General features: G+C 35.5%; 1 protein-coding gene across 1 annotated transcript in view; it reads left to right on the top strand.

Annotated features, from left to right (window-relative positions):
* The window catches only part of LRCH2 (leucine rich repeats and calponin homology domain containing 2), an 82,248-nt gene that overhangs the window by 11,897 nt on the left and 42,394 nt on the right, over positions 1 to 27,957 (top strand). The window contains exons 2-5 of the mRNA XM_057719274.1: positions 15,457 to 15,601; positions 18,970 to 19,096; positions 23,010 to 23,115; positions 23,199 to 23,335. Coding sequence (XP_057575257.1) covers positions 15,457 to 15,601; positions 18,970 to 19,096; positions 23,010 to 23,115; positions 23,199 to 23,335 — 515 coding nt within the window. The remainder of the gene's footprint in view (positions 1 to 15,456; positions 15,602 to 18,969; positions 19,097 to 23,009; positions 23,116 to 23,198; positions 23,336 to 27,957) is intronic.

Below are 27,957 nucleotides of genomic sequence, written 5' to 3' on the forward strand. Positions count from 1 at the left end.
TGTTTCCGTTCTTTGGTTATTATTTATAATAATATTGCTATAAACATTATGTAAAAGTTGTGTAGTTGTATGTTTTCATTTCTTATATATGTAGGAGTGGAATTGCTGGATCATATGTTAATTCTGTGTTTAACATTTTGAGGAAATGCTAAATTGTTTTTCAAAGTGGCTGCACCATTTTACATTTCCATTAGCAGTGTATGAGGATTCCAGTTTCTTCATATCTTCAACAGCACTTGTTATTATTCTGTATTTTTGTTTATAGTCATCCTAGTAGGTGTGAAGTATAATCTCACTATGGTTTTGATTTGCATTTTGTGAATGACTGATGATGTTGACATCCTCTCCTGTGTTTATTGACCATTTGTATATCTTCCTAAGAGAAATGTCTGTTTAGATTCTGCCCATTTTCTAATTGGGTTGTCTTTTCATTGCTGAATTGTAAGAGTTTTTTTTTTTCTTTTTCTTCTGTACATAAAACCCTTACCCAAGTATATAGCTTGCAAATATTTCTTTCCTATTTTGTGGGTCGTCTGCTTTGAAACAAAATTTGATAAGTTTGATGAAGCCGCCCTTTTTTTTGATGAAGCCCATTTTATCTATTTTTTCTTATGTTGCTTGTGCTTTTTGTGTCATATCTAAGGAGTCATTGCCTAACCCAGGGTTATGAAGATTTACTCTTTTGTTTTTTTTTTGTTTTATAGTTTTAGCTCTTACATTAGGCCTATTATCCATCTTGAGTTCTTTTGTTTGTTTTTCAATTAAAACTTTTTTTGTTACCAGTAAATACTGTATTTTATTTTACCCCTTTAGGTGTACTGGTACTTTTCAAAATTAATTTTTTATTGGAGTATAGTTTATTTACAACGTTGTGTTAGTTTCTGCTGTACAGCAAAGTGAATCAGCCATATGTATACATATATCCACTCTCTTCTAGACTCCATTCCCATACAGGTCATTACAGAGCACCTAATAGCGTTCCCTGTGCTATATAGTAGATTCTTATTAGTTATCTATTATATATAGTAGTGTGTATATGTCAATCCCAGTCTCTCACTTTATCCACCCCCCTTCCCGCTTGGTAACCGTAAGTTTGCTTTCTATATCTGTGACTATTTCTGTTTTGTAAATAGTTTCATTGGTACCATTTTTTTAGATTCCACATGTAAGTGTTATCATATGTTATTTGTCTTTCTCTATCTGACTTAGTTCACTCAGTATGACAATCTTTCGGTCCCTCCATGTGCTGCAAATGGCATTATTTTATTCCTTTTTATGGCTGAGTAATATTCCATTGTATATATGTACCACATCTTCTTTATCCATTCCTCCATCAGTGGACATTTAGGTTGCTTCCATGTCTTGGCTATTGTAAATAGTGCTTCAGTGAACATTGGGGCTCACGTATCCTTTCGAATTACGGTTTTCTCTGGATATGTGCCCAGGAGTGGGGCTGCTGGATCATATGGTATCTCTATTTTTAGTTTTTTAAGGAATCCGCATACTGTTCTCCATAGTGGCTGTTCCAATTTACATTCCTACCAACAGTTTAGGAGGGTTCCCTTTTCTCCACACCCTTTCCAGAATTTATTGTTTGTGGCTTTTTTGATGATGGTCATTCTGACTGGTGTGAGGTTATACCTCATTGATTTGCATTTCTCTAATAATTAGTGATTTTGAACATCTTTTCGTGTACCTCTTGGCCATTTGTCCATCTTGAGTTCTTTGTGTGTGTTGTGAGATCAGGGTCCAACTTTGTTCTTTTGCTTATGTATATCTAGTTGTCCCAGCACCATTTCTGGAAAATATCTTTCCTTTCTCATCCAATTTTCTTGTTACCCTTGTCGAAAATCAATTGACCGTAAATGTGGGTGTTTGTTTCTAGACTCTCAATTCTATTCCATTGATCTGTATGTCTGTTTTTATCCCGGTACCACTCTATCTTGATTTCTGTAGCTGTGTATTAAGTTTTGTAATCGGGAGGTATGAGTCTTCTTCCAACATTTTTTTCAAGATTGCTCTGACTATTTTGGGACCAATATGAATTTTGGGATTAGCTTTTCAATTTCTTCAGAAAATACAGGTTGGGATTTTGATCAGAGTCGTGTTGAATCTGTAGGTCAATTTGGGGAAGTTTTACCATCTTAACAATACTAAATTTTCCAATCCATGAATATGGGGTGTGTTTTGATTTATTTGTATCTTCAGTTTCTTTGAGTAATATTTTGTAGTTTTCCAAAGTCTTTATTTTTTGATATACTGTTGTATATAGAAAAAATAGGATTTTTTTCTTAATTTCACTTTTGGGATATTCATTGCTAGTTTATTGAAATACGATTGACTTTTTTTTTTTTCGCTGTGCTATGAAGCTGGCAGGATCCTAATTTAGTTCCCTGACCAGGGATTGAACCTGAGCCCTAGGCAGTGAAAGTGTGGAGTCCTAACCACTGGACTGCCAGGGAATTCCCAAAATATAACTGACTTTTTATATAGTAATCTTTTATCTTGCAACCTTGCTGAACTTGTTTCTTCTTTCTAATAGTTTTTTAATGGATTCATTAGGATTTTCTGTATATAAGATCATGTCATATGCAAATATAGTTTTATTTCTTCTTTTCAAATCTGGATGCCTTTTATTTCGGTTTCTTGTCTAACCGTGCTGGCTAGAACTTCTTGTAGAGTGTTGAGTGGATATGGTGAGAGTGGACGTTCTTGTCTTATTCCTGAATTTAGGAGGAATGCATTCAGTCTTTAACCATTAAATATGGTATTAGCCCTGGTATTTTTCATAGATGCCCTTTATCAGGTTGAAGAGATTCCTTTTTATATCTAGTTTTTTGTCTTTTATTGCATTAATATGGTATATTGCATTGATTGGTTTTTAGATGTTATATCCATCTTGCATTCCTGGCCAACCTGCTTTTCAGTTTAGTCTCATAGTGCCCCCAAACTCTACATTCCAGCCAACCAAACTCCATGCTGTTCATTGAAAGTATCATGCTACTCCATGTTTTCATGTTGTTTTTCCCCTTACTGTTAATGTCCTTCTTCTCCCTCTTTTCCACCTCGTGAACTCCTGTAGATCTTTTGTATCCCAGATCAGGCCTTTCTTTATTATCTTTTCCCTTTCCCCCATCCTCTACATGTAGTGATTATTCTGTCCCTCTAACATAGCTGCTGTGATGCTTTATTGCAATTAATATATTTCCCCTATTGTAACATTCATCATCAATTTAATAACTTTTCCAGAAAAAAAAAAAACACTACCACAATAAGCACATACGTGGATTTTAGAAATGTTGACATCAGAAGAAAATGTGCATTGTAAAATCAAGGAAATATGCTATTTGTTTACATTTCTCTTTTTACTAATTTTGGAGTTTTTTGAGTGTAGTTGCTCTCTTGCCACTCCAACATTTAGTACAGTGTGTGGCACACAGTAGGTGTTTAGCACATTTGTTCAGTTTAGCCTGCTTCTTACCCTGGGTGCCTTTTCAGGTCCCTCCGAGTCTGTCTCTTTCCTTTTCTGCTATGTTTTCCACTACTTCTCATGTATGTACCTGTTCTCCAGTCAGATTGGACTTTTCATTGTCTCTCTGATTTTTGTTTTTATTGTTTTGTTATATTATTTTAAAAAAAACTATCAGAAAGAAAAAAATATCTTATTATTGCTTCATAAGCAGAGATATGACTATTAAACTTTAACAGTTGCAAATTAGCTATAATTTTTGTATGTTGTATTGTTCAATATGTTTTTATTTTAGAATAGTTGACTGCTTGTTAATATTTAGGTTAACTAATAACATAGATTTGTAAGTAGTATTTATTACATTAAATAACATGTTTGGCATTGAAAATAATTATATTATAAAATGTTCTGAGGATTAATTTGTTGTTTTAACCAATTCCATCTTGAAAATCATATTTGTAGATGAAGCCCAGGAAAAATTGTGAGGTGAATGCCTGTTTTGTGATTGGGTTTAGCAGTTTTTCCAGTAGTGTAGCTCTAAATTGTTTAAAATTATTTTTGCGTGTCTTGGTCTCGTTTTCTCTTCTTACGTTGGCCTGCTGTCCGCCATTTGCCATAAGCCCTCACAAATAATTGCTGTATATGCTCACTGCTTCTCTTGTAAAAAACCTCATCAACTCATGACTGAATATCTTAACATTAATCTATGTAATGTTGTTGCCTTAAAAGTCTTTCCACTATAGTCTATTGTGTACTTTTCTTCCAAATTACTATTCCTGAGAGTTTTCTTTATGCCACTGTTCCACTGAAGAAGAATGTTTTATAACATGATTTTTAACGACTGCCTAATAGTCTGTTGTATGTATGCACCATATTTTATTTAACCATTCCTCATTTGTTAGATGTTTAAGTTACTATTTAATATCAGTACATAGCCAGGTACAATTGTGCTCTTAGTGTTACATTGCTTCCCCCAAGAGGAGTTTGAACTCCTTGAGGGTAAATAACACTTTCTGTACAAAAATACCCTAGAGTATTTGGTTGACTGCATTGTCTCTCTGCAACAGTTGGTAGTTAATGCTTGTCAGATTTCTAAACTTAAAATTATAGGAAGGAGCATGTCGATTTTATATACTGACTTCTTGTTCTATTTGTGTGACTATAAACTAGAGGAATGGCTTTGCCATGGTATCTTGGTGATCTTGTTCATCTTCACATAGTCCACATAAGCAAGGCTGAACCGCAGTCTGACTCAAATCTTAGGAAAAGACTCTCTGATCCTCCCTGGTACATGGCAAGATAGATGACATAAGGCCATTTCATGTCCACTTCCCTATCTTGTGGGAGGCTGCCTCAAGGCAGTTTATTATCTCCTTCTCTCATTCTGGTGAGACATGGGACATTCTTTCAGATACAGCTGTGAGTACAAAATTGCAAAGCTGCAGTCTAGAGTTGGCTTCTCAATGACAGAGCAACGCTCTTTGCATGTTGTCTGTCATTTGGTCCTTCCCTCCAGTTTGGTTTTATCCTGTGGGACTAGGGACATGGGGAACCTACACCATACTGATCATGCTTTCTCTGTCTGTGTTAGTAATAAACTGTCTGAATCCATTTGGTCTTACTGGTAGCTGCCAGTGTGCTGCTACGAGCCACTTGACCACTTAAAGATAAACTAATGGGGTTTTCTTTGGCTTGGTTTGTGGAATTTGTCATTACTTTATAATTAGTTTACCGTAACTTGCTTTTAATTTTAGCGTCCAATATTTAGTGCCTTGTTAAATAGCTAAAGCAAGGATGATCCTTTCTCTGTAAATACAGTATTTTTTTAAGAAGCACAGTAGACTGGCTGTAAAACGTGTCTTAATCTGGATACATCAAAGATGAAGCAGTTAGTTTTGTTTAGCATAGTAGCTTGCACTTGGGTTTTTTTTTTGTTGTTGTTATTGTTTTTTGTTGGTTTTGTTTTGTTTTATTTTACCCTCCTCCAGGACTGTTTTTGTTTTGGAATCCAAAGCCTACTAGAGTTATCTTGGGAAATCAGTTTGATGTAGACTGTTCTCATGTTATGTTAGACTTTCCTATCTCATGAGTAGAAATGTACTAAGGTATCATAATTCATGCAAATAAAAAGTATTACTGTGTGCTTGTCTCTCAGTATCCACAGGGGATTGGTTCTAAGACCCCAACGAATACCAAAATCCACAGATGCTCAAGTCCCTTATGTAAAATGACCTAGTACAATTGGCCCGCCGTATCTGTGGGTTCCCCATCCGTAAATAAGGAGGGCCTACTGTATAAACAGACTCATTTGATTTTTAGTGACTACTTGATATTGACCTAGGCAGAAAGAACATCAATGTTAGATTAATCATGCATCAATTCAGATGTCTTAGAGATGGTCAAGGTAACATGTTTTGTTATTGCTTACTTCATTATCAGACTAATTATAACAATTCACAATGTATAGTTTTGGGGTTTTGCTTTATGGAAATGATTTACATGAAAGCATGATTTTTGACATTAACACTTGCGTACTTTCATAGTAATTTGCATTTAAAAAATTATGACATATAGTGGAATAGCAATAAAACGTGACAGCACAGTGATAGATGTTTGGTAGCAGACCAAGTTGTGCCCCATAAAAACAAAATAATTGTATATAATACCAACTTATAATTAGCCTATAACTGTCTGTATACATCATTCTTATGAATGAAATACATATGGTTAGAATTCAGTTTACATTCTGAAATATAATACTTTTAAAATACTATAATATAAATAGTGTTTTCTTATAACAGAAGCAATGTTTGCATATTGTAGAAAATTTAGAATATAGAAGCATAAAGAAGAAAATACAAAAGACTCCTTATTCTGCCAACCTTGAGTAAACATTAACATTTTGATGTATTTCCTTCATACCCCCACATTTATTACCTTGTACATACCTGTAGGCCTTTATATATGTACATAGTGATTGTATAAAATGTACATTTTAGAAGGAAACAATTGGCTCATACTGTGTATATAGCTTAATATTTTGAGTGTTGTAGTTATTACCCTCTGAGCATTCTTATTTCCATATTAAGGAATCAAATCTATAATATCATTTTTAAAGGCTGCAGGATATTTCACTTTGAGGGTATACAGTATTTTATTTAGCCTTTACCTATTGTTGGGCATTGAAGTTGTTTCTAATTTTCTACTCTTTTAAATAACTCTGAAATGTACACAGTTTTTTATGCATCTTTATTTGGTTTCAGAAATTGCTAGAGATTGAATTCTTGGATCAATGGGCATGAACATTTGTAAGAATCTTGATTCAAATTGCCAAATTTCCTTCTGGACAGGTTACCTCATTTTAAATTCCCATCAGTGGTGTATGGGGAAGTCCCCAATTCAAACTAGCCTTGCCAACACTGAGTAATATCTTTGAAAACCTTTATATTTGATGGGTGAATTATATAGTGTCTTATTCTTTACATTTCTTTTGATTAACAGTGAGTTTGAACGTACTTTCATATACATCGTGGTCATTGAAAATTTTCATTTTTGAATCTGTTTATGTTCTTTGCCCAGGCTTTATCTATGAGTTGTTGGTATCATTTTGTGTTTTGATAGACTGCAGTTTTCCTTTCTTTTTATGTACCTAAATCTAGAGATCTTTTCATTTGTGAATTATTTCTTTATTTGATACTTTGAAAGTCCATCCCCCATTCTAGAATTGAGTGACTGTTCGCTAAAATGTTTTTCTATTTTTTTATGGTTCATTTTTCATGTTTATCTTTTTCTTCCATCTGGAATTTATTTTAGTAAAAGTTATGTGATGAGGCCATAACATTTGTCTTTTGAAAATAAAAGTTTTTCAAGAACCACTTAATAAATAATACTACATGAATTCAAAATGCCAAATTTATAGTATAATAAATTTTATAGGGGTTGAAGTATAATGTCAGTGTCAAACATCACTTTGATGTTTGAATGTCATTATACTGCATTATTTCTTGGTGAAATTGAAACACTTTGTAGAATTTCCTACAGACAACTGTGCATAGAGCTGCCCCTCCCCCCTTTAAAAAGAAATAAAGTCTTGTCCTTCCACGTGGCTTAATAGTTGCATGACTCACAGTCCTTTTCTCACTGAGCATGCATATAATCTGCCCTCTGGTTAGCAGCTGTGGTTTCTCCTTGCAGCATCTGTTTTTGTTTGCCCCCTTGCTTCTCAAAGTGCCTCTGCTCAAAAGGAGCCTTCCATTATTGGTTGCTGCAGGTCACTGAGGTCTGCTTGTTATTGTTTCTCATAACTGTTGGCTTTAAATATTTTTTCTTCACTTTTTCTATTTCACAGTTTTTTTTTCTCTCCACTATACTTATGGTTATTATTTTAACTCATCATGGAGTAGCTTAGAAATTCTTGAGCTATACATCTTATTCTGTACATCTTACTCATTAAACAAGGCTTCAATGACTGACTTTTCATTATCTTGTCCTGAATGACAGCACAGTACCCTTCTAGGGAATACTGAATCAAGAAATCACCTGTCTTTGTTGCGGGCATCTGTTGAAAGCAGATGCCAGAGCCATGGGGTTGTCATTTCCCATCAGGTTTCAACATCAGAGTCTAATACTTCAAAGACACTCTCCATTCTTGCGTTGACAGACAGCTGTGGTGCCTCCTGTTTTCTTGTTGCTTTTGTTCCTAGTCCTAACATTTTTTTAGTTGGAAAAATAGATAAGGAAGCTTTAGTATTTGAGAGCATATTAATAAGATTTTACGTATTGTAACTGCTCACATTTGAGTAATATCAATTACTGAAGAGCACAGAAAGTTTAATTTTTTTCATTTTCATGTTAGGAAATAAGTATTTTAGTTAGTTGATTTTATACACTCTCCTAAAGTCATAATTCTAGCATATATTTTCCATGTAATAAGAACTGAATATAATAGTCAATTTCCATCATTTTATTTTGTATCTTTGTCAACATTATATATCATTAGGTGCAAATTGATAATTTTCCTTTCATTTCTTTTGCTTACTTCCTCTAGGGATTTTAGGTTGTTACAGAATGTTTACTGATTTCCAGTAGCTCTGAGATAGTGGGGAGAAGTAATTAAGTGATTTTGGCAATCTTTTATAGGTAATCATCAATAGAATTAGATTATAGTTCAGATACAGTCTAGTGTTCATCTACTAAATAACAGTTATACCTCATTTTTCAGTCTGTAGGACTTCTGTAAACTGTGAGATATAACCCAAGGTTGATGAAATATTGGTTCCATCACAACAGCTTTGTAAAAATCACAATTTTAGTCGAACTAAGAGGGGGTGATATTTTGTTTTTACATAGTTCCTTTCACTGAAGTGTTATTATCTGAGCCAATAATATTTGATGCTAGAGTGGAACAATAATTGGGATTGCTTAGGGTTGGTGCCTGACTGGCTTTTAACCTACCCTAAGACGTAGTACCCAGTTCGTGGTGTTTCATGGAATTTTGAATGAGTGGAACAGGCCATGAGTCAAGTTAGAATGCTGCCTGGGAGATAAGAATGAGACTTGGAAGGTGAGAATCAGGATTTGTCTGCCTCTGTCCCAGACTCTAAGGGCAGAACCACAGAGAATTTGATGCTTATGATATTTAATTATTTTACATTGTGTATTTTCTGTGGTGAGGCTGCAACTTCTAATCCTTGGTTGATAAGGAATGTACCATGGTACAGTTGGGAGATAATTTTCCATGGGTCTCATGTTTCTGCACATCTTGCTAGTGAGGCACTAACTGCCCTTTGTTTGGGACTATCTTTTGGAAGAATGGGATACTTTCTCTCTCCAGAGCAAGGGACAGTCATGCTTATTATTCAGTAATATAATGTCTCCCTTTGAACAAAGTGCAGGCATGTGTACTGTCTATTATAAAAGATTTGAGTTCCCTCAGCTGAGTTCCTCTCCTATAATGTGATATATCGTATGTGCAGGTATCCATCTATGCCCATATATATTGCCCCTGTGAGATTTGATGGGGGTGGGGGGCAAGAGGAACTGATACACATTTGCTGCTCATGCCACTTGCTGTGCTATGAGTAATAAAGTCGTTTGACTCATACAGGAATCTCATGCCTTCTGCCAGCATCCATTCAACTGTGTTAGGCTAGCTTGTTGGCTGACAAGTAGGCTAAAGTCTCAGATCCTTTAGAGTTCTTGACAGGTACTCAGCCTATAAGATGTTACAAACCTTTTGAAGAAACTTGTTTAGTTTTCTTTAATCCTTGTTTATTGAGTTGGTTAAAATATTGAAAAATTAATAAGGGTCTGTTCTTTAAGGAGCCAAGAAAGCTATGTGTTGGCTCAAACTAAACAGTTGTGAAATGGTAAATTGGAAATAGCTGAGAGCTTTATAATGGTGTTCATTATTTTAACTAAAAATTGGGACTTGAAGTAAGATTTATGTTCTGCTTCCTAGAGCAAGAAGAAACCTAGGATATGAATGAAGTTAGGAGATTTAGAATTTCTCTGACCCTGCTTTGTGGTTCCAGTGGAACAGAATATTTGAAATCTGGGACAGGAAGTCACAATAGTGTGTTGGAGGAGTGGAAAAGCACACCTAGAACATGGACTTTGAAGTCATAACTGAGTTTGGAACCCCTCTGCTGTCAGTTATTACTAGTTTTTTAACATTAGTCATGCCATTCAATATGTCTTTGAGGGACTTCCCTGGTGGTGCAGTGGTTAAGAATCCACCTGCCAAAGCAGGGGACACAGGTTTGATCCCTGGTCCGGGAAGATCCCACATGCTGCGGAGCAACTAAGCCTGTGCGCCACAACTACTGAGCCTGCGCTCTGGAGCCCGTGAGTCTATAGCCCATGCTCCACAACAAGAGAAGCCACCACAATGAGAAGCCCACACGCTGCAATGAAGAGTAGCCCCCCCCCCCCCCCCACTGCCACTCGCGGCAACTAGAGAAAGCCTGGGTACAGCAATGAAGACCCAACACAGACAATAAATAAAATAAATTAAAAAATATGTCTTTGATTCATATGTATAATGAGGAATAGTGGCTACCTCATAAGGTTGTTATGAGGATTAGAAATGATTATGCAAAGCCTATAGCCTTCTGATCTAGCATCTATGGAGAGAGAGAGAGAATGTGTGTGTGTGCACACACGCGTGTATGCATGTGCACTTGGGCACTGGCTCATGCATGAGACAATTGCTTCAGTTCCACTTAGGTTATTGTTGATGTGAATTTAAAGTTCTGATTTCAGATTATTTCTCTACTTAACTGTCATGTTTCTTTAAGCAGAAAATTCTCTGTCTCTGTTAATGATGAGTCTGTGTTCTAAAACACATTGTTAGAAGTTTTTCCATAGGTGAAAATGTGACAGTTTTTCAAACATAGTCTAGGATATTTATTTTAAATAAGAGGGACTATTAGCAATCTATATTATTAATTATCACCCAGAGAAGACTCATGTATCTTAGTTCGTTTTAACAATTTATGACAAAAGTCATACAGCCTTTTGTACACTAAGATAAAACTATAATTAGTACAGTATCATAGTATACCTTCTGAAAGTCATTTTCTATACCTTGGCAGAAATGCTAGCCAGTGGGCCAAGAATTGCACTGGGTGACAGATGGACCCGTCTGTGGCTCTTGTGGCTGCAGCTTGGGAGGCAGCAAACAGATTTCCATCCCATCTGACTGCTCTCCTCTCTTCTCTAGCTTCTTTGACCTCTGAAGCTCAAGAGTGATACAGAACATAATTTAGATCAGATTATTTAAAATCATCTATTAACGTCTCAACAGGCTCCCAGCAGTTTTACAAGGAGCAATTTGAAGGAAGGCAGGAAACAGTACACAGCAGTCTGTCTACTGTTGAATTATTGCCAGTACTGCTTGATATGATTTATAATAAAAACCAAGACAAAAGAAAAATAGTTTAGTGGTTATAAATGCACTTATCCTCAAGGATACTAAGTGAGATATCATCTTACTGCTTAAGAAAAAAAAGTACAACTATTTAATTAAAAAGTTTTTTAATTCTCTCATTAATTCTGATAAACTATTTTTGAGAAATGTGTTTGTTTCCTGTGGCTGCTGTAACAAGTGGCCACAAGCCATTCTGAGACCAGAAGTCCAAAATAAGTCTTTTGAAGCTAAAATCAAGGTTTCAGCAGAGCCATAAATCCTCTGGAGAGAATCCATTCCTTGCCTCTTCCAGCTTCTGGTGACTGCTGGCATTCCTTGGCCACTTCACTCTAATGTCTGCCTTCGTCTTCATATGGCCTTTTCCTCAACATGTCTGTCTCATTTCCCTCTGTCTTTCTCCTGTAAAGATACATGTGATAGCATTTAGGGCCCACCTGGATGATACAGGATAATCTCCATTGCAAGATACTTAATTATATCTGCAAAAAATTTTACCCTATAAGCCAACATTCACAGGTTCCGGGAATTAGGATCCGATATCTTTGAAGACCACCATTCAGCTCACTACAGGAAGATACGGAGCAAATTTTAATTTCCTTTATTTTGTGTATGGTAAAAGTGAAACATCTTTATATTGTCTTTTCCCAGGTCCTTCTTGTCCCCTAAGAAGGCAGACTTTTAAAGCTGTTGTGAAATGAATCTCCCCATAAGGAATAAATCAGTGGTTTGTTTTCCATCTTTAGATGGAACCATATTAAATAAAATACTGATTTGCATGTATTTCTTGTGTATAATATGTTCTTTTTTAGTCACATTATTCTAGTTGCCCTAGTGCACGTGTTTATTAAATGATTTTTAATATTGTAAAAACTTTCTTATGGTTTAATTGTACATCACAAGATAAAAAATTTAAATCAGAGTTTAAATTTTATCGCTTATGTCTATGTAAAAGTTAATTTTCACGTTTTTGAAGGAAAATGTGAGATGCTGTTAGTGTGAGATAGATCAAGAAATTAAAATACAGATTGTTTTGTGTTATTGTCTATCTTTGCCTCTATGGTTGTAATTTTCTTTTGGCACTGTTATTATGTTTATCCAATTCTTAGAAAAGATATATATAGAGATTTAAAATTTGAAAAAGCCTAGAATAAGATTTCCTTAATTAGAGGCTTTATAATGGCTTCAGTTTTAATTTTGACTTTATTATGCTTTATTTGCCTCACTCAATTAAATTAGAATAATTAATTGTAATTTTAAGTAGCATTTATTAAATAAATATATTAGCTCATTCAGAAAATAGTTTATGAATGCAAATTTAATTAAATTCCCTAAGGGAACTCATACATTATTCTGTAATTTAACTAAATAATCTTGTTTTTGGAGGGGAAAGAACATAAAGCATCATACAATAATATATAAATTATTAAAATATCTTGATATTATTTGTTATTAATACTGGTATTTTGGCTCTTTCTCCAGTTACTTCTTTGAACATTCTCTTTATTATGGTTCTTGTGTTTTCTGTTGACTATTATTTTCAGTCTTCTCTGCTTGCTGTTTTTTTCTCTCTCAATTTGTAAATGTTGGTCTTCTGGACAGCCCTGTCTTGAACTTTCTTTCTGACTCAGTACTCTGATTTTAGGTGATGGCTTCCATTTCTATGATTTTATAGTACTAACCATATTCCCACAACTTTCGGTCTTATATATCCCAGACCTCATGTCTGAGATCCAGAATGATCTGATCAATTGGCCATTTCACAACCCCCTTTTGGATATCTTTCAGATATTTCAGTTTGTACAGATATAAAATTGAACTCTTGATTCTAACCTCTGCTTCAAAAAACAAAGCAAAATCCTACCAACAAAAACAAGAACAAAAATCCTGTTCTACTCCTCACTCTTCTATTAAGTAGCATCATTTAGTTGCATAGGCCAGAGTTCTGGGTGCCATCCTTGATTACTCCCACTTATTTATCCCACATAGACAATCACTTGCCCGATTCCTATAAGCACTAATAACAAATGTATTTCAAATTCTGTCTACTCTTTTTTATCCCTATTCTTGCAGTCTCAATGCAAGGTACCATCAGCTGTTTCTAGGACTGCTGTATTATTTGTGAGTACTTACTAGATATTATACAGAATAACAATCTGGCATAATTTTGTTTTTAGGAATTCAAATTAACTGTAATCAGTAATTTTGAACTCCCAGGATTCTGAAGTTACAAGAATAAGAGGTAAAAGTCAAATGTAAAAGAAACATTCTAAACTAAAAAACAAAACAAAACAAAAAAAAGAAACCTTAATTTTTCCCCCTCAATACAAGTGCATGATGCTTGGGTGTCTAGAGGAGGTGAGCCAGGAAATTGAAAACTTCTATTTCAGGTTCAGATTTTGGCTTCTAATAATTTTGTCTATCATTTTATTTAGTTATTCAGAATCTTATGAGAGGAAGAAGAATTCAGATTAACTTTTATGTTATGTAATCATAACTAATGTTTTCTTTAGCCAATTACGGAATTTTGCCTTAGGTGAGTGAGAGTGTGTGTGTGTGTGTGTGTGTGTGTGTGTACACACATACGTAAAACATATTAATACATATATATTAATATTCTGAATAGGGAATTTATTATGTTGCTAAATAAATAGGTCTCATGCCTCAGAGTGAGGAAGTTGAGTGTTGGTAGGAAGCTAGTCTTATGAGGGCAGACCACATGCTAAATGAGGTACACCGTAGATGTTCTTCTTGACAGCGGAAAATGGTAAGTCTTCTATTTTTAACCAAATAAGTCTAATGAAGTAGTGTAAGCAAAGTATATTCCTGTGGTAAGATAGCTAATGTGATAATTGTTCAGGCAGTGATTCTCAACAGGGGTAGGAGAGTTTGTACTCCTGGGACACTTTTTGGCTTCCATCACTAGAGGGTGTTACTGGCATCTAGTAGGTAGATGTCAGGAATGCTGCTAACTATCCTGCAATGCCCAGAATAGCCCCATACAACAAATAGTTATACAACCCAAAAGGTCAATAGTACTTTGGTTGAGACTCTTTTAGGGTATTTTTTTTCAACCTGCCACATGATATCCTAAGTATTTTTCAAATTTTCATTTAACATATAAACTGTCAATAGAGGTATAATAGTTATAATAAATCCATGATTTTATTTTAGTGAAAACTTAAATGAATAGCAGTATATTTGTGTGTACTTGGAATAATTTAGGAGAGGAAGGAATCAAGGGCGAATGCCAAGTTTCTGGCTTGAGCAGCTCATGAGGAGGATGTGGGTGACATTATCTAAGATGAGAGAAACAGATGTGTGGAAGATCTTCAGTTCCGATTTTACACTTGGAGAGTTTGAAGTGGCTGAGAGATATCAAGAGGAAGTCCTAATGATTAGAACATAGGTGTTCACACATATATTTAATTTGAAATTTGTCAGTATAGGAATACTAACCCCGGTTTTGGATAAAATCACCTAATAGAGTATATATCTTACGGAAAGAGTTAACTTATGTCACAGTCCTTAGGAACACTAACATTCACAGTATGGCTAGTTGAGAATCTAGCAAGGGACTAAGAAGTAGCCAGGGAGATAATAGGAAATGATCCAGAAGTGTAGTCTTCCAAGCCAAGGGAAGAGAAATATTTCCAGATGGATAACTGGTGGTTGATATGGAGGCTGTTGGTGACCTTGGTGGGCATAAGAATGAATAGAAAGCACATTACAGTGGATTGAGAAGTCCATGGTAAGTAAGATATTTAGTTATGTTGTAGATTTATGTAAGTTTTGCTGTAAAAGAAGAAGAGGTGGATGGAGGGGGATGTGGGATCAGGGGAGGGTTTTTTATGTTTTTAAATATCAGAGAGAATTCCTCATTGCTATTTTAAAAGATAATGTTTAAAGATATTGAAATATATCAAGTATATTTCTCTGTATTTTTTGCCTTCAAGGTCATCGTGACCTGGAAGGCAAATGGTCAAGGTCAATATTTTAAATAGTTGCTTGGATTCTAAGTGATTCAGCAAGACACTCAAATATTACTTTTATTTTTCAGATCTTTCAAGAAATCGTTTTACAGAAATTCCTTCTGATGTCTGGTTATTTGCACCTCTTGAAACGTTAAATTTATATCATAATTGCATCAAAACCATTCCTGAAGCCATTAAAAACCTACAGATGTTAACATACCTTAACATTAGGTAAGGTAACAATTTTGAGGGGGGGGTAAATTTTGTTTTTTATTACAGTTCTAATTCTTTTTAGTTGCAAAGGAATGTATTTGGTTTGGCTGTGTAGCCTTATTTCAGTAGTATCTTATTTGTATTTTTTATATGTCCACATTACTTTATAGGCTTTTGGTCTTGTTCTTGATAGCAGTGCTTCTCAAACTTTAATGTGCACAGGAATCAGATGCAGATTCTGATTCCACAGGTCTGCAGTGGGGCCAGCATTTCTAACAACTCCCTGGTAATGCCCATGCCTGCTGGTCCTTAGATCACTTTGAGTAGCAAGGCTTTAGATCAGAAATATTTTACTGAAATCACAGTACTGCAACACAGGTTTATTTATGTGCATCCTCAGTTAAAGTGGAACATTATAAAGAAACAGTTCTTGAGTTATATTTTTCACTCTTGTGACTTCTTGTTGCTACTTCAAGGATGGATCTATTGGGATGGGAGTATTGGAAGGTTAGGAAGTAGATAATAGTTGATGTTAATAATAAGTGCTTACTGTGTGCCAAGCAGTGTTACAAATACTTTACCCATATTACCTCATCTCATCTTCACAACAGCATTTTGAGATATGTGGTTGTTATCCCTGCACTGCAGGTGAGGAAACTGAAGCACCTAGAGAGGTTAACTATTTGCCCAAAATTATGTATTTTGCAAGTGGTAGAGCCAAGATTCACATCAAAGCAGCAGTATGGCTGTAGAACTCTGATTCTTAGCTATTACCCTATATTTATAATAGGGTGAACGTTGAATAAATATAAGAAAAAAATTGCCCTATCAAATGAGTGACATTGAATGGAAACTGGTATATTGTGACTTAATTTTAGAATCTTTTTCTTATTTTTCTTTTATGTTTTGAGTTATAAGGAATAATTTCTTCCCCCCTCCTTAACAAAGTTACTTGTCTAAATTCTCATATAAGGAAGTAGTAAATATAATTAATATACATAAATAATAACATTCCTTTCTCTCTGTAATATATTATTTATTATGTATGTCTCCCCCAATGGTGTCACCTGGCAGTACATACTATAACTGAATATAATACTTTAACTGAAATCATTTTACACCTTAAACTGTGTGAGAGGAATTTCCTTCCATACATGTTGGTCATTTGGGTTGCTCCTTTCTCTAATTGGGTACATAATCTCCTTGGTCTGGCTTGGGAAAGGTTTGAGGAAAGTGAGGTATTTTTAAGTTTTTTTTTGTCTTTGTTTTATTTTGTTCTTTTATGAAAAAAGTGATTTGTCAAAATTGAATTGCATTTCTATGTTAACATCTGTGGTATATCTTAGAATAGTTTTACTAAAACTTTCTGTGATTCTTTCCTGTTTTGATCTCTAAAAGTTGACTCCTGGTTTTGTTTGCAGTCACAAAAATTTTTGAACACACTATATTAAAATAAAATAACATTTGTTCTAGTGACTGACTTCCTAGTGAAAATTGATGACTTATTAGCTGTGTGTAAAGAAATAGAGAGCTGACTGCTAACTCAATAAACCTGCTTCTTAAGGGAAGAAAAAGAAGCCAATTTTTAAACTTTCTTGGTCTGAGGGAGATTAAAATGAGTTTTTACGTGCCATTCTTTTCCCTATTTATTTTTCATTTTGGTGAAAAGATCTTGAGAAACTTGTAAGATAATTTTTTAGCTCTTTCTTTCTTCCTGTATACTACTCTCCTTTGTAGTAGAATCCTCAGGAAGATCCTTGTGTGCTCTAGACAGACCACTTTACCAAGGATCCTTACTTGATCCTTAAAGTGCAAGGTTTGTGACAAGCACCTAGCATATTTGACATTCCAACAGTCTGGCTAGGATTGCTGGTCTTGGGGCGTTATCCTTTTTTATTAAAGTCTGTGCCATGTGATTAAAGCCAGTCTAGTGTTTCTGAACATCCTCTGCAGGCATAAAATGGGGTGAAAGGTCTTGAAGTCCCCCAGTGGGGTAATATTGGGCTTTTGTTGCTCTGCATGTTACACAAAATGCTAGGTACAAGTCTATAAATATTACTTTGAAAAGTAGGAAAAAAATAGCAAATTGCTAATGAATGCTTGATAGTGTGTAAATATAATGATACACTTTATATGTTTTGGTAGTAGGCTTGTCTTAGTCAATGATCTTGTGGTGCTATAACAGAATACCATGGACTGGGTGGCTTATAAACAACAGAAATTTATTTTTCATAGCTCTGGTGGCTGGGAAGTTCAAGTTCAAAATGCCAGCAGATTCGTGTCTGGAGAAGATCTGCTTCCTGGTTCATATAGATGGCTGGCTCCTAGCTGATTCTACACATGGAATAAAGAGCAAGGGAGCTCTCTGGGGTCTCTTTTTAAGGCCACTAATCACCTCTCAAAGGCCCCACCTCCAGATATCATCACATTTGGGATTAGCTTTCAACATTATAGTTTTGAGTGGGGAGAACACAAACATTTAGTCTGGAGCAGGGATTGTTTGGGCCAGTCTGCACTGGCATGTAAATTTGACCAAAATTAGTTTGAGGGTAAGGGACCCAGAGCCAAATTGCCTGGATTTGAATCCCGACTCTCCCACTTAACAGCTCTGTGACTTTGAGCAGTTTGCTTAATCTCTTTTAGACTTTTTCTTCATGGTAAAATGGGCATCATGATAGTATCTATCTTCCTAAAGTAGGTTGTTTTGAGGGTTAGTCAAGTTAGTTCATGTGAGATGCTGTGAACATGGCCTGCCACATAGTAAGCACTAAATAAATGTTAGTTGTCCTTAGGGAGTGTTGTATCAACCTTGAGCTGAGATAAAGGTGCTAGTAGACTATTCTACCATAAATCCATAACAAAAGAGAATGGGTTAGGGTTACTACATGTTTTTTAAAGATACAGTCCTATTAATTCTTTCATAAATTTGAACATAGCACATGCAAATTTATCCTTGGAGCCTTTCCCTAGTTAGAGGTGTAAAGGTATTGAATATAGTAAAATTATACCAGAGAGCAAGGTTCTGGCAATTCTCTAGCTCAGGAGAATGATTCTAGGTTTTGAGGGTTAGTGGTGTGTAGGATAATATCATGGGTAACAGCACAGGCTTTGCAGTCTGCTGTGCCTGGGCAGGTCACTTATGCAATTTTAACCTTTATTTTCTACTTGTATAATGGAGATAATACTACCTATCTTGGGGGGTTAACATGAGGATTAAATGAGATAGTGCATGTAAAGATTTAGCCTGTTACAAAGTAAGCACTCATTAATTGATAGTTATTATTTAGTGAAAACTTATTTACTTTTGAGGTGATTTGTTCTTTTTCAACATAACATGTCAAGTTTCAGACATATTTCTCATAATGAGACTTTCTTATTCTTTTCAGTCGAAATCTTTTATCAACATTGCCAAAATACCTATTTGATCTTCCCCTTAAAGTTTTGGTCCTCAGTAATAATAAACTGGTATCCATTCCAGAAGAAATCGGGAAGTTAAAAGATTTAATGGAATTGGTGAGTAAAATAGTTGCATCGATTGTATATAATATGCATAATACATACCTTTATATTTTGGAGGATTAATTCCTTTATGGAATTTCACTGTAATTAAAAAAAATAACCTGGTGTATGTTTAAGCTCACTTTAGTGAAATTTTGAGGTACCATTGCTTACATCTGGTTTTAGCTCACAGCTACAATAAGAGCCTGGTTGTTCCTCAGTCCTAGTGAGGTTAGAAGGCTTGCTCACAAGTCTTAAGAAATGGTTTCAAACGAATAAGCATTTGTCTATCCATTTTGTGGACAGTAAAGGTCTTAGACCAGGAAAAGATAAGGTTTGTTTTTTATTTAAGGTTTTTCGGGGCTTCTATGAAAGCCTCAGAGAGAGGAGAGTACAGTGCCTACAACCAGTAGAATTAATAAAATGACTTTCCTGTATCCTCGTGTGATTTTATAACACTTTTACAACCAAGATAAATGGAAACAGGCCATTTATATAATTGATTATAGAAATATAGGAATAATTTAGAGTAATTATTTTGAACATACCATTTTAGGTATTAAAGGACGTTGAACTCTGAGAGAAACATAATCAAATCTTCAAAGCACTGAGCTGTTTTCACATCTTTCTGTTATTTTTACATCACACGATATACCATGCTGTTTATTTTTATTTTCTGTTTTATCTTGAGTAATGCTTTCCCAATACATGGATTTTTTTAGAAGTGTCCATAAATGTGACTTTTTAATGTGTGGAGGGCCAAAAGTTTTCTTGAGGAATTTATGTACAATTTTATAACGGGAAATTAATGTGCAAATAGAATGGAATAAACAGAAATTTCAGGAATGCTTTTTTTTTTATTCATTAGAGAATACCTGCACGTGCAATTGTAATGCAAGGAAACTTCCTTGAACTTAGTCTTGTTCTGTTGTAGAACCACAGAATTTTAACATTGTAAGAGATCTTGTAAGTGGTCAGCAATAACCACTTCCTAATGCAGGAATCCCTGACACATCTAGTTGTATATTTTCAGTGGTAGACAAATTTTCACATGTGTGTATCTGAGGCAGTCCTAATTCTCTTTTGCAAAATTTTGTTTTCTTTCTTATTTTGAACTAAGATACATGCCCCTGTCACTTTTATCCATTGGTCCTGGGGCTGCTGTGTGAAGGAGTATAGATGATGACAACTTTTCTTCCCTTCAGTTGTTTGTAGTCTGTTGTTTATCTATTCTCCATTTCACCAAACTCTAAGACCTGTTTTTCTGTAGCTTAAACATCTTTATTTTATTCCTTTTTATATTTTCTATATTTCTATTCTTTATTACTTCTTATTTTTAGCTATTTCTATACTGAAAATGCTCCCTTTTATTAAGGTGTCTTTTAATGTTACACTCACAAATGAACGTAAGATGCCAGATGTGATCTAACAAATTCATAATACAAGGGACCCATTACTTTCTTTGACTTGCACACTGTTAATGTTTTAAAAGATTTTTTATATATACTTTAAGATTCTGTGGCTCTGTAATTTCTTTTGCATTCAGTTTTGGGCCCTATGTTCTAAATTGTATTACATGAGATAGTTTTTTGATTAATGAAATTTCAAAAATATTTAGGATGTTTAGATTTAGTGTAGTATTTTTATTTAAGTAGAATATGAAAAAATATTAACTATTGTTTTACTAGGCACTATAAAATTATTTTGCTTTAAACTCTCAAAATCAATAACAGTGGATAGGTTGCATTAGGATGGCTAATTGACAATTTTAAATCACGTAATGAACTTGGGGGTATTTTCTGTCATTGGAATGTTTTCCCAGGACACTATTCCATAAGAATGTGGTAGCCAGCTATAGTGAAGTTCCGTCATTAGATCTAGGAAATACTCTCAGGCCTTCAGTTCCCAGCAGAGTATTTTGTAGAGTACCCATTGGTGAGTGGGTCAATGTCCTGTGCCTGGGTTTATTTCTTCTGGGAAATGGCAGCTACTTATCAAATTTTTATGGATTTTTTTTTGTATTGTTATCTTCAGTATTAGCCACCTTTGGGAGGAAGCCATAGTATTTACTTTAATGGGCATTTTCCCAAAATTTTGTTATCCATCATTTGGACAATAGCCTATTCTCAACACAACAGCTAAGGTGATCCTGTCAAAACATAAGTCAGATCACGTCATTCCTCTGTTTAAAAGTTTCTGGTACCTGCCCACATCTCTGAGTAAAAGCCAAAGTCTTACCCCTCCCTCCATCCAGCCGTCCCCTTGCCCACTTCCCTCTAGCTACATTGGATTCCTTGCTGTTCTTTGTAAATGTCACACATGCTTTGCCTAAGCGCCTTTACATTTACTGTTCCTTCTGTCTGGAATATTCCTTTCTTATGTATTGACATGGCTCATACTCTCACCTCTGATAATATTACTCACATATCAGCTTCTTCATGAAGCCATCTAAATTGCTAATGTCCCTCCCCACTATTACTAGCACTACCATTTTCCTTTACCCTGCTCTGTTTTTTTCTTCCATAGCACTTAGCACCTTCTAGCATATTGTATAATCTACTCTACTCCCCTTGTTAGAATGCAAGCTCCATAAGAAGCTATAAGGGCAGGAATTTTTGTTTGTTTTGTTCATTGATATGTCTCCAGAACCTAGAACAGTGCCTAACAAATAGTTTGTATTTGACAAATATTTGTTGTTAAATGAAGATGCCTTAGCTGTAGTTTGAAAGAAGTATGTAGGATGCAGTCTTATTTATTTATTTTTAACTTTTTAGCTGCACACGGGTTTTCTCTGGTTGTGGTGAGCGGGGGCTACTCTTCGTTGTGGTCCATGGTCTTCTCATTGCAGTGGGTTCTCTTGTTGCAGAGCACCGGCTCTAGGTGTGCAGGCTTCAGTAGTTGTGGAACATGGGCTCAGTAGTTGTGGCGCACTCTCAACCACTGTGCTACCAGGAAAGTCCCTAGGATACATTCTTTAAATCATCTGTGGGTTAGATGATGAGATATTATTTAGTATTCTTTATCTTCATTTGAATTTACCCTCCTGCCTTTTTTACTTTTGATAAAACAGTATATGTGTGTGCCACTCATCTCCCTCCAAGCTAATATCATTTCCAGTGAAAGTTGGAAATTGGGGGCAGTTGCAGCAGAACATGAATTTCATTTGCGGTGTGTCTGGAATGACCGCTGTCTGAGATCTTGTTGCGGTTTTTCTTTCCTTTTTGTTGATGTGATAGTAAGAAGGGGGAGGGAGAGGGAAGTACAGTTAAATAGCTTAAGCTGTGCCTTTATCCTCTTATGGAAATGTGGTATTGTTTACCTTTAAATTGGGGTTTGCATTTTAACTTAACCCTGAGACATTTCTGATTAGATCTCCTAGAATGCCTATCGGTTATGATGTGAGCCACAAAATTTTGAGGTTGTAATCCCTCATGTTTTGTATCCCTTTGAGAAATAGGTTTTAAATCGATTCTGACCTTGATCTTTGGTTCTTCAGGTCACATTTGTAAATCCTTGACTTTCTCAGTCTTTGCCCAACCAAGTATCTCAAAACAACTACTGTAATTGACAAATTATCACAATAATTGATAGTTGTCTTTCATTTTACCTATGAATGAAGAGCATCTGCATCATCCTTACTTCTGTTTTTAATTGGCAAAAGTGGTCTTTAGTTGAGATTTTCAAAAGGCTGACTTATGTAGTACTAAGTTTTAACCTCACATTTTTGCACAGAAAAATTTATGTTAACTATGCTGGGTTGATTTCATAATGTAATATAAGTGGAAATCTGCCTGATAATCCATGTCTAGAGAAATGACATAAGAGGTGATTTTTGCTAGCTATTAGCCATGTGCTTTTATTTAAAAGTTGAGATACGTCTCTATTTCTCTGTTAGTTTGTTATAATTTTATTTTCTTGTTTTCCTTAGGATATTAGCTGCAATGAGATTCAGGTTCTTCCCCAACAAATGGGAAAATTACAGTCACTTAGAGAGCTAAATATAAGAAGAAATAATCTTCATGTGTTGCCAGATGGTAAGATGCTCACTGTTCTTACTCACATGAATAAGAGAGTAACTGTGTAGAATTTAATTTAATTATTTTTTATTTCTGAACAGAATTAGGAGATCTTCCCTTAGTCAAGCTGGATTTCTCTTGTAATAAAGTGACAGAAATTCCAGTTTGTTACAGGAAGCTGCATCATTTACAAGTAATAATTTTGGATAACAATCCACTGCAAGTACCACCAGCACAGGTTTGTAATTTTAAAAAAATGATACTTGTTTCTTCTATTTTTATTAAGAATTATGTCTGTTACTGGTAAATCAAAAAGCATCAGAATTAGGAGTCAGATTTGTTTTTGAGGCATTATTGTCTAAAAGTTTTTCTGAGAAGTGACTTTTTCACTTTGGTAGGAGGTTTAGCTTACTTTCTAGAGAATAGGATTTGGATAACCTGGATATCAATTTTCTGCTTGTGAACTGATAATTCTGGTTGTCTGTTATTTTAAAAGGATAGACTATGGAGTCTCTCTACCTCTGTCCTACTCAGGTATATATCTACTTGAGATGTGTGATTGACTGGAATACATTTTTAGCACTGATAGGTGGAATCATAACAGGAACAAAAATATACAAGTGGAAAAATATTAATTTATACTTTTAGTTTGAGAATTAAATCCACATGGAATCCAGTAAAATGATAGTATAAGAATACACTGAGCTATAAACCCATGAGGACAAAGAATGAGAGAGAAGAGGACAGCAGGGGAGAGATGGCAACAGAATTTTGGAAAATGGAAAATAGGTGAAATAACGGTAAATAGGATCTCTACTTACATTGCATAAGAGTATCTGGCCGAGGAGGCACATGGTAATGAAATGCCAGCCTGCACTCTATTTCTAAGCTTTGTGCCCTGGCACTGGGTTTGTATACATCCAGAAGACAAGTTGACTTTTTCTTCCTACAAAGGTGTGTTCCACTCATTGCAAAGGAGGTGCCTTTTCTAAATTCAGATAAAGGCTGGCTGGGGTCCTGGTAGTAGCTGCCCTAGCAGGATGGGGAAAACTGAAACTGTGTCTGCTGTGGGAGAAGGCAACAAGAAGCAAGTTGATTTTACTGTGTTAAACCTGGGAATGGCTTGAGTGTTTCTTTTGTGATTATTGAAGGAAACATGTAACTCTAAATATAGGGATGAAAGATTGAAAACATGAAGGTCTGTAGAATATCTAAGGCTCTGATATCCAGTAGAACTTTCTGAATGATGGGAATGTTCTATAATCTGTGATGTCCAATACCATAGCCACTTGCTATTGAGTATTCAAAATACGGCTAGTGTGACTAAGGAACCAAATTTTCAATTTAATTTCATTTTCATTAATTGAAATTTAAATAGCTTTACATGACTAGTGGTTAAACATATTTGACACTACAGGTCTGAGTTTACACTCTGATCCTTGCCCTTAGCTCTGCAGCTACATGACTTCCCCTCCCTTGCCTCAGTAGAAGCCTAGGATTGACTCTGAGGAGTGGGTGGATCCTCACAGATTCTCTTCCTCAGCTCAGCAGCCAAATGAGTATTGTTCCTTACCTCAGTATAAGCCTGGAGTTTACTCTTTAGAGCAGTGCTGTCTGTTAGAACTTTCTGTGATGATGGAAATGTTCTGTATCTGCACTGTCCCATATGGTAGCCACAAGTGGCTGTTGAGCACTTGAAAGTATATAGTGTGACTGAAGAATTGCATTTTTAGTTTTATTTAGATTAAGTTTAAATTGAAATAGCTACATGTGGCTAGTGACTACTGTATTGGACAGCACTGCTGTAGAGAGACTCAACCAGAGTCAGGGGTTCCAGATACAGCTGTGAGTAGGAGTGAGCCCCATGTGGAAACAGTGAATGCTTACATACTGAATGTTGGGACTCTGCAGTAGACGCCTCTTGCTTGGCTCTCAGAATGCTTGTAGCCTCTCTTATATATCTCAGGCAGAGTTGGAGGATTTCTCTCTTGGTAAGCTGATTGAACTAGGAGAAAAGACCTATAGATATACTGATCGTTGGCAGTCCCCTCAAGAAGTGTGCACTCACTGAAATCTAGACAGTGAGGCTCACCATTGATAAACTTCTCCCTCATAGATAGAGCTTCCATTTGGCTTCTTATTGTTTCACTTTTGGAAATGGACAGCAGTGGATCACTAAATATTGCAGAAATAATTTCTAACATGAAAGACAGAGACCAAAACACTGAAAGGCTTCCATTGAAACAAAATGGGTCACATCCATAGCAGTGATAGTCAAAGTGACTTCTCGGCAGCAGCATGGGAAGCGAGAAGATGTTAGAATGATGTTTTCGATGACTGAGGGAATATCTCCAACTTTATAAAGTCAAACTATCAGTCAAATGTAAGATAGAAAAAAGACAGTTTCAAATATGCAAGATCTCAGAAATTTTAGCTCTCCTGTACCCTTTACTAGGAAGCTGGCAGAGGGTATACTATATCAAAATGAGGGAGTAAGTTAAGAAAGAATTCTTCATGTCCAAGATAGATAGACCTAGAGAGCAACCAGTCAGTTTAGAATAGGGGGGTTGTCTCCAAAAAGAAAAAAGAAAAAGAAGAAAGAAGTTGATAGCTGGCTTGATGTGTTTGACAATGTGGAGAGATGTTTTACAGTTCTGTCAGTCAGGAATGAATTGGTAATAGGCATACAGAAAATTATGCACAGGGAAAAAATGGGCCAAGTAGTCATCTTAGGAAAAACAAAAACTTACAGGAGAAAGGAAGTGTAAACTAACTAACCTATGTGGTTCATCTGTGAAAATTTTCTTGGTCATAATACTGTACATACTGGATTTTGATTTAATGAAAAATTGTGACATAGTTATAATAATAGCAAAGATTTATATGGCACTTACCACGCTCTAAGCACTGTTGAAAATGCTTTACATGCATTAACTCATTTCTTATAGCAACCCTATAAAACAGGTACTGTCATACCTCATTTTATATAGGAGGAGACAGAGGCGTAGATATTTAGTGACTTGTCCAAGGTCACATGGCTAGCATGTGGTAGAGCCTGGTTTCAGACCAAAGTAGTCTGACTCCAGAGTCCATCCTCTAACCACTGTGTTATGCATCTGAAGAAGGAGGAAGTATGTTTATATGAGTTGATAGGGATTGGAGATGGGAGGATGGTGGTTTGATGATATGTGATAGTGGTGGTGATCTCGTGGAGACAGCAGTGAGAGGTGGCTGGAAGCAAGATCTTAGTTCCCTGCCCAAGAATTGAGCCTGGGTAGCCTGGGTGAAAACCAGGAATCCTAGCCACTAGACCACCAGGGGCTAGAGGCTAGAAGCAAAGTTTCCCTGGCTCTTGCCGCATTTGAAAGCAAGAATGTTTCAAGGAGGCAAAAACTGTAACACAGGAACAAAATTTAGAGACACAGCACAGCAAGTGGGAGAGCACACAGAGAAACTATTTGTTTATTTAAGACAGAAGCAAGGCTGAGATACATCCCCAGAGAGAAAGGATGTGGGCACCCTCCCTAATGAGCAGGAGTGCACCAGAGAGGTGACTCAAATCATGTATATAGAGCCTTTCTTCGGGTTTCCTCTGGCCAGTCATCTTGCTTTGCCTGGCTCTGAGTCCCTGTTTGGTTTAACTCAGGGTCCTCCCCTGTGTGCGCATGCATCTTTTAGCTCAATGGACAGTGCAAGAATTTCTGGGAAGTTGACCAAACATATTATGGTCTGGTGCCCCCTCCCTTCTCTGACCTCTGAGGAACCTTTCTGTGCATGTATAGTTGGGAAGGTCTCCTTGACCTCAGGAATGAGAAATACATGATCTCTCTATCTTCTATCCAGGCAGGATTCAGCTCTTCCTTATTCCTGCCATTATCTTTATCTTGGAGTTTCTGTCCATAGGGGACAGATTCCAGCTGCTCAGCCTGGGGCTTATCTATCTCCTGCCTGGGTAGAAGTGGTAACGCAAGAAATCTAAGTCCTCATCTTCCTTAGTAAGACCTCCATTAATAAAATATATAATTGAAAAATTTTAAAAAGCACTAGAACCATATTATTTATAAATATGAAGGTAAAAAGCACAAACCAGCTGAAAGAGTTGAATGTGAGGACTGGGTCTTGGAGATTGAAAGGAGCGGAATGGGGGGTTAAATTTTTGTTATCAGTTTTATAATTCACTTTGATTTTTAAAACTATGTACATGAATTATTATGATATAATTTAAATTTACAAAAGAAAGTAATTTACCAGCATTTAATTTGGAAATAAAAGATAATTTAAAAAAATTAGTTTGGACAGATAATAGGATACATTTTAATTGGTAATGTATTTATATTCTAATAGCTCAAGTGTTTTAAATTTTCCTTTTAAATTAAGTTTTGCAGTGGTCAGGTCAGATCTGGTATCTATTAGATTTATCTAAGAAACATTTTTCCTTTGTACCTGGAATGATAATTACATTTTAATGTACTTTTCTTACTGCTTTCTTTGTTGATTGTTTTTGTGTGTGTTGCTAGATTATGTGCGCCTATAAAACAAAATTTTTTTACTCTAACTTTTGAGAAATATTTATTTGATAACACTTATGGTGGCTGCAGTTAACCTTTGTAAAGCTGGCTTATTGATTCCCTACTGCTCATTGCCGATCTTTTTTATATAGAATACTTTCTTTCACATAGTATTTTCCCCTTCATTATTCCTTTTTTTATCACAAATGAAAATAGCTCTTCAGGGTATTATTTTAGTTGAATTGACCATTTAAAAAATCTATTTTATTCTAACTGGCCTACCATCACATCTTTCAACAAATTCATTTTTCCTATATTTACATTCTTTTGATTAGCTTTCTTCCAGTGTTTA

This window comes from Hippopotamus amphibius, chromosome X, assembly GCF_030028045.1.
Source record: "Hippopotamus amphibius kiboko isolate mHipAmp2 chromosome X, mHipAmp2.hap2, whole genome shotgun sequence".
NCBI classification, from domain to species: Eukaryota; Metazoa; Chordata; class Mammalia; order Artiodactyla; family Hippopotamidae; genus Hippopotamus; species Hippopotamus amphibius.